We start from the raw sequence: 15,817 nt of genomic DNA on the forward strand, positions 1-15,817 counted from the left end.
ACTTTCAATGCATTCACCCAGTTAGATGTATCTAACAAATAGGTAGATCCATTCAGAACTACAGGAATGGGAATTCGCCCCTTGTGGCGTACTACAAAAGTCCGCTTTCAAGAGGTTTTACCCAACACCTTTACTTTCAGGTCTTCAACCACAGTTCGACCCAGGATATCCACAAGCTTAAACACGATCATGAATTTAAACTATGAGAAATATTTAGTTTGAAGACAGGGAATAAAGCTGTTACACACAAGCCTCTAGTAGAAATATGTGATGCCTAAGGGAGCCTAACTTCTCACAACAATTAGCAGAATTGTTAGTGCTAGTTGCCCAATAAATAAAAACAATACTAAGAAACTTATCTATAATTTAGAATTGCTACTGAAGGTGATCAAGCAGAACTTGCTACTTGTGGCAAGATTACAACCTTTCCAATCTCCCAAAATTGATAGCATACAACATGAACACTATCCTGATACAATGAGATACAGGAGTTACTGGATGCGCAACTTCACCGTAAGAACCAACAAACATGGGAAAATTTGAAGTACACATAGTAAACCCAAGTACACAATTAAAGAGTGCTTGAATGTCCTGATAAATAATATGACAAGATTGCTAATCTACACATGTAACATCCAAACAGGAAACCTTGAATTGCCTCCAGGAAAACTAGATTTAACAGTGGAACTAGAAAGTGGATGATCCCAGCAGCATTTCCTCTAACTCTTTAAAGCCACGGTATACAGGTTCTGTATGGGCTGGTGGGAGTGGTAACCTCCGAACCTCTGTCATATACCTGCAAAAACATGTCCCCAAATTAAGTTCTAATCATACAATTAAATAGTAAATAGGAAGGGATACAATCAAAAGGTTTAAGAGTGGAGATTAAGATTATTTGCCTTACCTATTTGCAGCACTTAAAATTTTGTCCTTAATTCCTTGCTGTATACCACAAGATTGCTCAGGAGTTAAAACCCCTCCAAGAATAAGGGAAGCACCACTAGCAGTTGTACCCAATCTTTGTGCAAGCGCTGAGAGTGTCCACTCACGAAGAACTGTAAGCATTGATCGGAGAAGTCGCAGACGAAGAGATGGGGATGGTAAGATGCTTCCACTTGATAATAACCGATCATATGCACGTTGAACAGTTTCTGCTGTGTTTTTACAAGCAGCAAATAATGCCCTTGCCACATCCTCATCTCCGACAAGTTCAGTACCTGAAGTTGTCCGTTCCTGCACAAGAGGAGAACCCTATTGCATTTAATAATTTTGGTTGTCAAATGTGGCTATCCAATGTAACTGAAACATCTTAACTGCAAATCTCTCTGCAGCATTGTTTACAATGTACATATCTCATCCATGCATTGCACGATGTGCAGAATCTAAAAATACCCTTGGATGCATGTATCAAATTTATTTTCTGCATATAAATTGTATGATCCATTAAAATTTAATGTGTGCTCCAAATATCAAATATTTAAGACTTGTGCAACATTATATCTTCAGCATCACAATAATCATAATAATGTATGGCCATGAAAACCACCCGAAAATAGATTTATATGTAGGCAGATATGTTTATCCTTCACGTAAACATAACAGCCACCACATTTCTACATGCGCGCGCACACAAAGATTTACTTGTTTTTAGAAAAAGTTATTTTTGTTCTATATTAAAATTGTTTTTTTAGCTATTTCCTTTAATGTTGAGCCTAGCTTTCTCAAATTTTCAAAAATTTTAACCTATGTAACTAACAATTCAAACATTTAAAACATGGTAGTTTTGGGTCCCCAAAAAAAACAATCAATTACAGGTTTTAAATCATGAAAATTTTACCAAGGGTTTGTAGCATAGTTGCATGAGTATTCGTGAATGGTAACCATACCCCTGGGATGCATACTGGGTACTGGTAGACATATTTCGTACTGGTATTCCGTACTGGGTACTCGGTCGGGTACTCTGTGGAAAGTATCATAGCTAAGGACCTTGATTAAGATTTCAGATCTTTGTTTCAGCTTTTTGTTTTGTTTTTGTGTGTCAGCTTGTTGTTCATCAAGCTTACTTGAATATGTAATCACTAGTCAATATGAAACTTTGATAAATTGATTGTATAACATTTCAATTTGCATGCTTAATGTTCTAAGTTAATTTTTGACAATAAGCTTTATCACCTTTCTTGCTTTGAAAACTCAATGCCATTATATTTTCGGATTTCGTATAAAATATAAAATAATATATTTTAAACATTGACATACACAAAATGCCCCCATCTCCTATTTTGGGAAAAAAATCGTCCCCGTACCCATACCCATCTCCGAAGTACCCAAGTACCCCCATCTCCGTGCAACCTTGGTTTATAGGCAATAGATAGCAAGGAGAGTTGCAGAGGGTAAATCTGAATATGGGAATAATAATGCAACATATGGAAAAATCATAGGTCATTAATTTAGCAACACATAATATTAAACCAAAAAAATTGATTTTGATTATTCACAGATAATAATATCCAATCATTTGTTATTCCGACTTCAGATTCCAAATAATATTCAATCATTTGTTGGCTCATGTGGTGACACTTTCCCACATACATACTAGGTTTCCTACGTGTTGTCTGCCTCTAGGATTAGACATTTTACCTTGTTATACATGTAGTACCTTTGAGATAGAGAGCTATCAAGATTCTCTTACTTATCCCTTATGATTTGAGGATTGTTATTTATGGGACTTGACATTACCTCCTCCACACAGTGGGAGTGGACCGCTTAGGTTGTGGTAGTGATTCTTTTGCCACCGAGATCCAACAAATGTGTACGATGCGGGATGTACCTTGATACAATTGTACCATTCTTTGCTATATTGAGCATATTACGATATTAGATAGTTTAAGTTTATTCTCTCGTGCATCTTTTTCTAATGGTCACTCATTTTGTAATGTTTCTATAAACTCTTTTTTTGTTCATTATGGAACTTTCTTTTACAAGAGTGTTTCTATTTCCTCTCTCCAGTTCATTATAGAAACATTCTCTTATATCTTCTATATATAGATCATTCATGTTTACTGCATAGGGTAAGAAGTTTAACACATGTATAACACGACTCAATGCAGAACAGGTACTTTATTCATGTATGCACTTGCTGATTACAATCCGATTACAATGACTACAATGATCAATGAATGATTCTAAAGTCCATCTCGGACGTGTACATATACCTTTCTGAAGGGGTGACTAAAGCATCAAACGCCCATTCGGATACTACTCTACCCGTCGGCTACATTATACATTTTACCGACATCATCCCCCCCCAAAAGAAAGGTCGTCTCCAGACGACAATACAACAAAATTCGTTACAAAATTTCATTAACAAATTACACCAATGCATAAGTACTAGACAAAGGGATGCGTCCCAGGCGTAGTGGCCGTCCGCATTTGCAACTCGTTCACCTCTGTCCTCAGCTTGTAGACCTGTTCTTTTTTTATCTTCAGCTTTGCTTTCGCTTCCAACTAGAGCTCTAGGGCTGACTGCATCATCTCTCCGACTTCTCCCAATTCCTTCTCCTTTTTTGCTACCATTTTTTCTTTTTCCATTAACAGGGCTGCCCTCTCGGATTGCCAAGCCACCCTCTCAGATTCCTAGGCTGCCCTCTCCAGGGCTAACCTAACAGCTGACTCCTCTCGAGCTCTCTCAACTGCTACCTGATCCGCCTGACTCCTCCGAAGAGTGTAGTACGTCTCCTTGTGTAACTTCGCTATCTCTTGAATCTGTCTCTCAATCCGACTCTCCATCTTAGGTTCCTTCGTCATGGACCAGCCACATCTCCATGGTCTCCACATCGGGCCATCCCCTCTCCTGAAAACAAACTGTAAAGGCAGCTGGGCATCCCGTCCACATGAAGGCTATGACTCCCTCCAGCTCCTTCCCTACTGACTCCAACGCCTGCGTCTTTGGCGAATCTATAACCTGGTGAGCCCGAGATGCTAGAGCTGCGACATCATCAAGAAAAACTACCTCCGTCATCGCTATCTCCCGTACTAGTGGTCATTCCTACTGTGTACCCATAGCCTTCTCCACTACATCTACCATATGCTCAATAGCGCTATGCGGTACTCCCTCACCCTGTGCCTGCGCAACATCCTATAGTGGGTTCTCTGAAACTGCTTCCTGCGTGGGTGTCGGCAGGTATGTCACTCGAGGTGCCGGAGTTCAGTGGAACTTTGTACTCAGAAAAGCACTCACCCTTTGGGTTCGGTCCTCTCTCTCGCTGTCCTGCTCAGGTGATGCCAACAGTGCCATGTCTATTGTGACCACTGCATCAGATCCTACTACATCCAGTAGGACACCTGATGCCCCCAACTCCTGGCCTACGGGTACCTCCAACACCCCTGTCTCTCTGTCTATCTCCATCTCCATGTCAGGTACCACAGTCTCTCCTGTATCTGGTAGTCTCACAAGCCGGCTCCATCGATGCCTCTATCGGTGCTGAATGTGACTCTACTACAGCTCATGTCTCTACGGTGGGCTGCGTCGTAGCTGAGACTGGCGTCATCACTATTGGTTGTCTGATCTGTCTAAACCCTGGGATACCATGTATACTTACAGGGGCCAAGTGTGTCGTAGTCGAAAGCACAGGCCGTGGAAATCTCAAGGGCGTAGCTGTGATCACTTCTACCTCTTCAACATCCTCCTCTTCCCCCTCAGACCCATTCACCTCTAAAGATGTCTCCTCTCTGCCGCTATCTGTGTCACCACCATCCAGCCTTGGTCGCTTCTGTCCTACGATTTTGGTGCCAAGAGTATCCAAGTGCTTCCACTGCATTATAGGTGGTTCGCTAGGCGAGAGTGGTCCCAGTTTTGCCTCCAGTGCATCATTCAGGATCATCTGCGTCGTCGCATCCAAAAACAGACCAATAGCATAATGTGGCATATAGAACGTTTTGTGCTGTAATGTCATAAACTCTAACATCCGCTCAGCCAATAATGCTGCCCAATCATAAACTCTGCCGTGCAAAATTTCGTTCATCATGGCTACGTGGGGAAAAGAGATCTGAAGCGCGGCTCGAACTTGTGAGACGGCTTTTAACAATGTCCATCAAACAACGCCAATGTCCCTCCTGGAGATTAGATTTCTTTAGTCCTCTGCCTCTGGACGTGTCTAAAAGAGCCTCCTGTACTACCTGTGACAGGTCTCCACACACAAGCTGTATCAACTTCATCTTCGCTTCACGGCTTAACTTTTTCGGCTTGCTTTCTATTTTTCTCCCAACCTGAGCATGACCCAGTATGCCAAATACCCGTGTAAAATCAGTCGGTCTGAATGATACTGTTAATTTGCAACCAAGATATTCGAATGTACTACTTCTAGAGAACCTGTCATATGTTTCAATCATAATGTGCAAAAACCCTTCGTAGTCTCTAATGCAAAATACTGGCATTTGCACTACCCATTCCACCTGTGCTCTTCAGATACTAGCCTTCACCTGGTGGTTGTCCGGAGTCTCCTGCCACCATTTCCGGCACTCTGCACCATTTAACCCTTCGAATGTGATACTCTGTACTGTAGGAAGTTCTCCTGGTTGCTTCATTTGCTTTGCTTTCTTCTTACTTGCACCTACGCTACTGGATCCTGCATAAGTCCCTCCTGCTACACGAATTCTAGAGGGTAGTGTCTTCGCATTCTTGTTCATGGCAGTGTCTTCATCTAATTTTCTCTTCCAAGCCCTCTTTCCTACAAACTGCATAACTGTCACTCTTTTGTCGTTTGTGAATGAATCTTAAAACCGTTATGGCAATTACCTTCGTACAACTTTTCACAACCTCCTTTCTTGTCCCCACTTCCATACTATACAGCTTCTTTAGGTTCTGTGAATAGTTCCTATGGTACGGCTTGACTGGATTCAACCTCCCAAGTGATGGTACGGCTTTCTTAGTACGGCTTCCTTGACTTAAAGGAGTACGGCTTATTTGTTTGTCAATAATTTAATTCTTCCTTCCTCTGGCGGTATGGTCAATACAATTCTCCTCCTTATCACTCCCCACGCTGTACGGACCACCTTTGTCCCTCCCTTGCACCGTACGGCCTCCTCCTTTTTCCTTTGTATGCTCCTTGCTTTCTCCCTACTTCGATTTTGTGCCCCTCCTGCAATTGCCTTTCACCGAAGGTTTCCTTTCCTTGTCTGAGATCAACTCTGCTCTCCATACGGTGTTGAGGTGAAAATTTGTGTGCTTAAGACTGTGCGGTCATCACAACTCTTTTTCAAATTTCTTTGTGCCTCACTTTTCCGTACCATACAGTCATCACAACCTTTTTTTTCCCCAAATTTCTCTGTAACTCACTTTATTATGTAAGTCCTTTGAGGTCGTACGGTCATGCAGACTTCTTTCCAATTCCTTTCAAGGCGGTACGGTTTCACCTCCAATATTTTCCAAGTCCGTACGGAGTCTTGGCTTCTGGTCAATAGCCGTACGGTCTTTCTTATATGATTTCCTGCTTCCTCATACAAATTTCTGGATCTTCCAATTACTTTTATTAGTTATGGTTTACATTTTTAAATTTGTCAAGGCCATACGGTCATCTAGAAGGCCGTACAATCATCCAAAAGGTCTTTTTAAATTCCCTCACTTCCCACTTTATTACTATTCGGTCACTTTATTATTATTCTATTATTTGCTCAGGCTTTTTCTTCATACTTTTTCCTTTGATGATATCTTCTAAGGCCGTACGGCAAACTTTTGCTCCCTCCTACATTTAATATTTAAAATTCCAATACATTTACTTTATGCTTCAAGTTTCCTTGTTTTAGCACTTCATACTTTTAAAACTACAATTTATCACTTGACACTTAAAACCATATTCGACTTCAATATTATACATATATACATTATTTACAAACGTCTTTTCTTCGTTCAGCCATTTGTCGGCGGAGGATCCTTTCTTTCCCTGTATATTTTCAACTTCGATCCATTTACGGTATCTAGTATTTCTTTTCCATCTAGTGTCCACAATTTAATTGCTCCGTTATATCCAACTTCCCGTATCTTGTATGGTCCAACCCATTTGACTTTAAATTTTCCAGGCCTTATTTCATTTCGTCCATTATACTTCAGTACCAATTGACCAGGTTGAAAGTTGTTCAATTTTAGGTGCTTGTCATGCCACGCCTTCCTCCTTGTTTGTGTAACTTTGATGGCCCACTGCACCTGCAACCGCCGTTCATCAAGTTTGTTCAGATTGTACAGTCTCTCCCCTAAGCTCTCCATGTCACCTAGTTTATTCTCAATCGCTATCCTTAAACTTGTTACCATGAATTTTGTCAGCACCACTGCCTCCTGTCCTTACATTAGCTGGAACAAGGTGTGTCCTCTAGTTACTTTATATGAGGTATGATACGCCCATAGAGAAGATGGTAACTTCTCTTCCTAGTCTTCTCCCTCAACTGCACAGGATTTATAAATCACTCCCACCAGAATTTTGTTCGTTGCTTCGGCCTGTCCGTTAGCCCTTGGATAATATGGGCTCGACAATGAATGGTAAATTTTGAAATCCGTAGTGAGCACTCTGATAACGTGGTTAACAAAATGTCCTCCTTGATCACTTGTCAATTGGAGTGGGATCCCGTACCTTGTAATAATTTGTTCATATAAAAATCTTGCTGTGCTGAGTGCAGAATTGTCTGGTAATGCATGTGCCTCCACCCATTTAGTTAAGTGCTCCGTCGCTACCACAATGTATCAGCACCTTGTTTTACTCACCTTCAACAGTCCAATAAAATCCAGTCCCCACCTCTCAAAAAGTTCCTGTGCGTGCGATGGATTTAGAGGCATAAAACGTCTCTTCAATGGTTTCCCAGCCCGCTGGCATGTATTACACGCAACGACCCACTCCCTAGCGTCATTGTATACCGTCGGCCATCATAGCCCTGCCTAAAGTATCTTGTGTGCAGTAGTATCCGGCCCCATGTGTCCTCCCGTCGGGCCTTCGTGTGCTTCCTTCAGTATTTTCGAAATTTCCTCTTCAAGGACGCACCATCTTAGAATCTGATCTGGTCCCATTTTATACAATAGTCCATTGATTAACTGAAATGTTCGACTTCTCAGCACCAATTTCCGTCTTTCGTTTGGTGGCATGTCGCTTGGAAACTGCCCCGTCGATAGATATTCTCCAATGCATGTATACCAAGCTGGTAGTACTGTAACCTGAAAAAGTTGCGCATCTAGAAAATTATCATTAACTCCTTCAGGTGGCTACCTCGATTTTATTCTTGATAGGTGATCTGCACTCACATGACTCTTCCCTGGCCGTACCACAATCTTAAATGTGAACTCCTGTAATAATAACAACCATCGGCTTATTCTTCCTTGAATAATCGGCTTATTGACCAAGTATAGTAACGCTTGATGATCTACATAAAACACAAATGGAGTGGCCAACAAGTACTGTCTAAACTTCTGTACTGCATATACCATCCCCAACGCCTCTCGCTCCGTGGTACTGTAATTTCTCTCCGCCTTCAACAACAATCTGCTTGCAAAGTACACTGGATGGTCTAACCTATGGTCGCCAATCTGCGCCAGTGTTGCTCTGATGGCATAATTTGAGGCATCTACATGGACATGAAATTCTTTATCCCAATTTAGATAAGCCAAAATCAGAGCCGTAGCCAACCTTGTCTTCAATCCCTCAAAGGCTTCATTTTGCTCAGTCTCCCATCTGTAAGGTTCACCCTTACAGGCGAGTTTGTCCAGCGGATAAGCTAATTTTGCATAGTTTTTAATAAACCTTTGGTAGTAACCAATGTGCCCCAAAAATGACTTCACTTCCACTACATCCGTCGAGGGTGGCATCTCTAAGATTACGCAGACCTTGTCTGGATCCATCTTCAATCCTTCTTTACAAACTATATGCCCGAGCAGCTTCCCTTGTGGCACCATGAACCTGCACTTCTTCAGGTTCAATGCTAATCTTGCTCGCCTGCACCTCTCCAAACACTCTCCTAACGCTGTTATGTGTTTGTCTTTTGTGCTAAAAATCGTCCAGTCATCTAAAAATGCCTTAAAATTTCCAATAGACATCTTATCAAATATACACAGGATAATCCTTTGGAAAGTCACTGGAGCATTACATAATCCGAACAGCATCCTGTTGTATGCATATACGCGATCCTCAACAATGAATGTCGTTTTTAATTTATCCTCCTGAGCAATGGATATCTGATTATACCCTAAGAATCCGTCCATGAATGAGTAAATTTCATGCCCTGCCACTTCCTCCAAAATGCTATCTGTAAATGGTATTGGGAACGAATCTTTAATTGTTACGGCATTTAGGCTTCGAAAATCCACACATATTCTTATCTATGTCGTATCCTTTTTCAAGGATATCACGATCGATGACACCCACTCACTAGGTGATTAGGTACGGCCTCTTTAGGTTCTGTGAATAGTTCCTATGGTACAGCTTGACTGGATTCAACCTCCTAGGTGATCCTTGTTTGGCAAATTCGGCATTAATCCTCATTCCTTTGTTCCAGGTACGTCAGGCAACGGCGCCAAATGTTTACTGCATAGGGTAAAAAGTTCAACACATGTATAACACGACTCAATGCAGAACAGGTACTTTTCATGTATGCACTTGTTGATTACAATCCGATTACAATGACTACAATGATCAATGAATGATTCCAAAGTCCATCTTGGACGTGTACATATACCTTTCCGAAAGGGTGTCTCAAGCGTTACGCGCCCGTTCGGATACTACTCTACCCATCGGCTACATTATACATTTTACCGACAACAATTCATGATCTTTGTTTAATAACACATTCATTATTTTACCATAATATGGTATTAGAGCGAATTCTTAATTTCTTTTTGAAATTAATAGTTCAAAAATTTTGATATGTTAACCTAAGTGTGTTCAAAATTTGTATTTTTTCCCTCCAAACCCGACTAGGGATTCGATTTTCAATTGTTTTTAGCAATTTTCTTTGTGCAAAATCTGCCATTTTTTTTTTCAAAAACTCTGTAAAAAATTTCAAGTTTTTTAATCCGACTAATCCGACTAATGTTTTTTTGAAAACCCTCGATTCACGTGTCAAATTAGCATTTTTTTTGCATATTCTTGATTGGATATTTGCAAATCTCAACTGGGTTAGTCCTATTTTTTTGGGTGTATCATTTTCTATGCCTCAATTTTTGAGCCAGCAAATTCAGAATCTAGTTTCAGATTCTTTGTAGGTTTTTTGAGCTCTCTTATGGGTGTCCTTTCATTTTTGTTGTGTCTTCCGCCAATCTGCCTTGAAGTTCGTGTCATCTCAATTTTTTCATGCTTCTTCATTGAAAAGGGTGAAATGGCATCTCTCACTAGTCTTATGCTAGAAGGTGGTCAATAATTCAACAAAATTAACTACAACATCTGGAAGCAAAGAATGATGACGATCTTTGAGAATTGTCACCTTGAGGCGCTTGGTCTAGGTACCAAGACTCATCCTACCATAGTCGATGCTACTCAAGAGAACTTTGACAAGCGTTATCATGAAGTGGTTATACTTATTAAGCTTTCAGTTACTGATGATCAGCTGCCTCAAGTGTCATCTGGCAAGATAGCTACAAAGATCTGTAAAATACTAAAAAAATCTCCGTGAGACATCAGATAAAAGTAGGGCCTTCTTTTTGAAGAATCAACTATCCTCCATTATTATGGATGAGCATATGTCCTTAAAAGACCATCTTCTGAAGATTAAGGACATCAAGGATCAGCTTGAGGCCATTTGTCGTAAAATGGAGAAAGAGGTCATGGTGGTCATTACTTTGAAAATCCTACCACCGTCCTATGAGCACTTTATTGAGACGCTCAACATTACTGCAACTAATGTTGACCTAAAGTTCTCATATTTGTGCAACAAACTTCTGCAACAAGATCGTTGGCAACAATAGTTTGGTAGCAATGCTCCTTCATCCTCCTCTGAACAAGCATTTTCAGCCCAATCCTTTCACAAGGATAAAGGCTCATCTCGATTATCTGCTTGGTCTCATAATAGCTCCAAGAAGAAGCAAATCCGATGTAACTATTGCCACAAATTTGGTCATGTGATCCAAGAATGCAAGACTTGCATTGCTTCTGATCAATGGAAGTAGGGTTGATCCCAGCCACAGGCAAACATAGAAGAACATGCAAACCTCTCTAATCAATTTGAGGCTGTCTTTTACATTTTTTGAGGACATGCAAATTTTTGTTTGTAACTTTTTCGAAAATAGATTGACCATTAAGGGACAATATTACAATATTAGATAGTTTCTATTTATTCTCTCTTTCGTCTTTTTCTAATGGTCACTCATTTTGTAATGTTTCCATAAACTCCTTTTGTTCATTATGTAAGCTTTATTTTTCACTCTACAAGAATGTTTCTATTTCCTCCCTCTTGTTCATTAGAGAAACATTCTCTTGTATCTTGTATATATAGATCATTCATGATCTTTGTTTAATAACAAATTCATTATTTTACCATAATAGAGTGGATGCATTCTTGCATTTGTCCATTGTGTATTTTGAGATCCTATGGGATGTTGTATTGTATCATGTTATTTACATTTTATCTTTACATACTCTGCGACATGTGCAGTGGATGTTATGCATTATGCATATGCCTTGTGGCATCATATGTACTTTATGTATTCTTTTATGAGATCTTTTATATGTGGTTTATCCATGGACATGGAGATTGTATATTTATTGATGTTGAATTAATTAAACTTACATGAGTGATTCAACATTATGAACCCTTGAGAAATGTAACTGTGAATGTATTGCTTCCGCATTGTTATCTTTATGTTACTTAAACCTTTACAAAAAAAATGTTCAGTAAACTTAGTGACATTATACTTTTATTTCTCTTGGGTTCCCTGATGGGGCATTATAAAAGGTGGTTACATGATGATGGGTAGAAACTTATATTAATATGTTTCAATATTTAATTATAGCTCATTAAATCGTATCTTGAAGTGTCAGTCTTTTTGGTCCAAAATTGGGGCATTACAACTTCTGACTAGAGACTCAAAAAAAAAATCAGAAGTACAAAAGAAATAAGTTGGTGGAACAATTTCAGGTCTCTTTGACAGATGTGGACAACCACAATTTCTCGTAGATACATTAGTTTTTAAAATTGTGGATAGCAGACATGTAAATATTGGTTAGGCATTGCAAAGAACAAATCAGAATAAAGTTCCAGTTGACCATCAGAAAAAGGATTAGCTGATTTACTGCTTAAACTAATCTCAAATACTCACCAATGCTGCCTTTTCAAGATGAAGACATATTGTATCTAAAGGTAAGCTAACACCATCACCCGGATATAATTTAGAACCAACTCTCTTCACAACCAAACAAGCTTCTGCAACACCTCCTCTTGTAAGAGCTTGATCTAGTAACCGAGCCCACATCTCCCGCATTATGCCACTGTCCCCATCTCCAGCATAATTCGAGAAGTGAAGAATTTCCAAACAGATCTGAAACAAAATAAGCAAAGCTACATCACAAAACATAAGAACTAGAGGAAATATCTTCAAGAAATACAAATACGTGTTTATGCCTTCTGCTAGATAATTGTAAATTTATGACCAAGCAAGGCACACATTAAATCTCCAAATTCCTAACCAACACCCATGGGTTAACAACTTAACAAACTTGGACAAGATTGGTTTATTAGACATTTGAAAAAATTGGTTTCATTGGCATTCCTTATTTAATATTTAACAATGGACTAGGTATTTGTAAGCCAAGTGAAGGAGATATATTAAAGCAAATCAGCAACTCTGAGAATCACTAGTAATGTAAATGTGAGCCAAACTCTTTCCTGTCTTAAAATAGATATCCTACAAAGTACTTTTAAATCAAGCGGCCAGAATTTAAGATACCGAAATGGAAAATAGATGCACTCTGAAATAAGGTTTGTCAACGAGTAACTACGATAAAATACAAATACAAGACTTATGCACATCAATCTTTCATCAACTTTTTGCATTATTATTTTGGTAAGGTGTGTCCATCATTTAGAAGCAAAGATAATAAAGACAAAATGAAACATATGGAAAATGAAAAAAACAAAAATAGGAAAGATAGGCCTCATCACCTTAAGGGGCCTCAGTTTAGTTTACAAAGGGGTCAAACCTGCCCAAACAGGGATAAACCCTATTGGTATAAGGGGCTAGAGCCACAACTATAAAGGGGCATGAACTAGAGAAAGTTATGCTTCTCATTTCACCAGCAAACCATTACCTTCTAAATCCTAGCCTACAAAAAAATGGTCCAAATGGATCAGGCAAGATAAAAATAGAGAGGAAGGCAAAGACTCCATAGGGAGGGGTTGCAATGAATTAGAGACGTTATAAGCCAGATAAGTCATGGCATGGTCTTTTTTTTTCAGCACACAATCTACCATGGCACGCCTTGGTCTTTCTTTTTCAGCTCACAAACTACTAAATTTTGTTTTTAGTGTTGGCATGTAAGTTTAGAATTACCAAGGGAAAAACTATTTTTTAAAAATTCATAGATAAAGTTAAGTTTTGCCTATATATATGAAATAATACATTTATAGGACTTTGCAACCTCACGTCTTCATATCTCCCATTCAGTAAATTTATTTGCATTTATTTTCTTCTTTATTAATGCATGTAGTTTTGGTCTGACATTACTGTGGTAAGCACATACATGTGTATACATGTAAAACAGCATGATGCACATGCTGTTATACATGTATGCATACGTACATGCTGTTGTATCTTCCACAATCTGAAACCGATGAGATATATATATGTTCCAAGATCATTAAGGCATGATCGAGATTATTTTTGGTTCCTTTGATGTTTACATCATGATCGATCTATCCTTTATATTGGGCCGTAGATGTAATGATTAATTATACATTTAATCACTGTGTTTATGACAGTAATTAATCATGAGTATTAGTTAACAATGAACGGGTGTGAGAATGAATGTCCATGTCTCCAATTGGAGACATGGCCATTCATCTCCACACCACTTCCATTGATATTTATCCAATCTGCCCTTTGTAATCTTGGCATCGAAATCTATTAATGCAAGCACTTCAAAAGGATTGAAGATAATTCTGAGTTTGAATATACTTCATTTTTGTTATTCTGCACTAATGTTTGCAGATTCTGGAAGTGATTCAAAACATTGGTGTTATTGCTTGTACCTACAATAAAAATCCTGCAATCAATTTAAATCTGGTAATAAACTTTACATGGTATCAGAGCTTGGCTAAGGAAAGATCACACTAAGTTTATAAGGATCAGATTTTACTTCAAATAACAATCATCCCTTTACGAAGATGGCAAACTCAATGAGATTCAAACATTACCGTAGAAGTGCTGATAACTTCAAATCCTGAAAACTTTGATTAATGATGTTAAAAAAAGAAAAAATTGGAATCATTTATAAGAGAGGACAAAGAGGAAGGAACCTAAAGATGAGCCTAAAAAATCAGAATAGATCAAGAAAAATGAAAAGGCTATGAAAATAATTGTGGATGTTGTTCAAGACCACATAGTACCTATTGTGGCAAAACATACCACAACGTATTGTATGTTTCAAGCTCTTGAAAATGCATTTATAATCAATAATATAGGCTAAAAACTTGCTTTTAAAAGGCAAATGAATAGTGTAAGCATGAATTAAGGAGAAACTATAAATGCTTTCTTTATGAGAATCACAAATTTGAGAGATCAATTATCTGCACTTGGTTATGAAATTGAAAATCAAGAATTATCCTTAATAACATTAAGAGGACTTCCAAACTCTTATGAATCCTTTGTACAAGGTAAAAATGCTAGGTCTAAAATCCCTAAACTAGAACATTTAAGATAGATTGTCTTCAAGAAGAATCGAGATTAATGATTAAGAGAAAACACAAAACCCTAGATGAAGATGTTCAAGTTCTTAATACAAATTCTCAAAAGAAAGGAAAGAAGAAAAACAACAGAAGGAAAAGAAATTTTCATGAAAAAGGACAATCCAAACAAAAGAAAGACTTGTCCAAAATCCAATGCTTCAGATGTGATCTATATGGACATTATGCAATAAATTGTCCCAATAGATCTAAACCTCAAGCATCTTTTGCAACATTTGAGAAGTCAAATGAAGGCAATGATTATGAGAAATATGCCTTCTATTCAGCATTATCCAGCCAGATATCAACCAAAAGGAATACATGGATAGTTGACAAAGGGTATTCTAGACACATCATTGGATATCAAGATAACCTAGAAAGCATGCAAATACAAACAAATGAAGAAGTTACAATTGATGATGATTTTGCACACTCCATAAAAGGAATTGGGACCTGCAACATAAAATTGAAATTTGGAAATTCTATTCAACTTTCTGGAGTTTTTTATGTACCAGGTATTAAGAGGAATTTAATATCTATATCCACACTTGAAGATGATGGTTTTAGAATTGCATTCATGGGAGGGAAAGTACTAACATGACCTAAAAATTCAACCATTAAAAGGGCTCTAACAATAGGAGTAAGACAAGGACTTTTATATGAGCTATGTGCTAAGACAAATCTTGTACTTGTACATGAGACCTAAAATTCAAATGAAATATGGCATAGAACACTAGGTCATATCAACTTCCGTGCCCTAACATCAATGGAAAAGGTAGTAATCGGAATGCCTAAGTTAAACCATATTCACAATGAATCATGTAAAGGTTGTACCTTAGGGAAAAACACTAAAAGGTCATTTCCTCATAGTTTGAGCAAAACTAAATAAGTGTTGGAACTAGTACATTCTGAT

General features: G+C 38.4%; 1 protein-coding gene across 1 annotated transcript in view; it reads right to left on the reverse strand.

Annotated features, from left to right (window-relative positions):
- Nucleotides 1-335: 335 nt before the first annotated feature.
- Nucleotides 336-15,817, reverse strand: part of NUP155 (nucleoporin 155) — a 171,794-nt gene continuing 156,312 nt past the window's right edge. The window contains exons 12-14 of the mRNA XM_089797398.1: nt 12,284-12,502; nt 905-1,233; nt 336-796 (exon numbers count right to left, since the gene is read on the reverse strand). Of these exons, the coding sequence (XP_089653524.1) occupies nt 688-796; nt 905-1,233; nt 12,284-12,502 (657 nt within the window). The 3' untranslated portion in view covers nt 336-687. The remainder of the gene's footprint in view (nt 797-904; nt 1,234-12,283; nt 12,503-15,817) is intronic.

Source organism: Cupressus sempervirens, chromosome 8 (genome assembly GCF_028749045.1).
Source record: "Cupressus sempervirens isolate cs-2001-9-10 chromosome 8, ASM2874904v1, whole genome shotgun sequence".
Taxonomy (NCBI): Eukaryota; Viridiplantae; Streptophyta; class Pinopsida; order Cupressales; family Cupressaceae; genus Cupressus; species Cupressus sempervirens.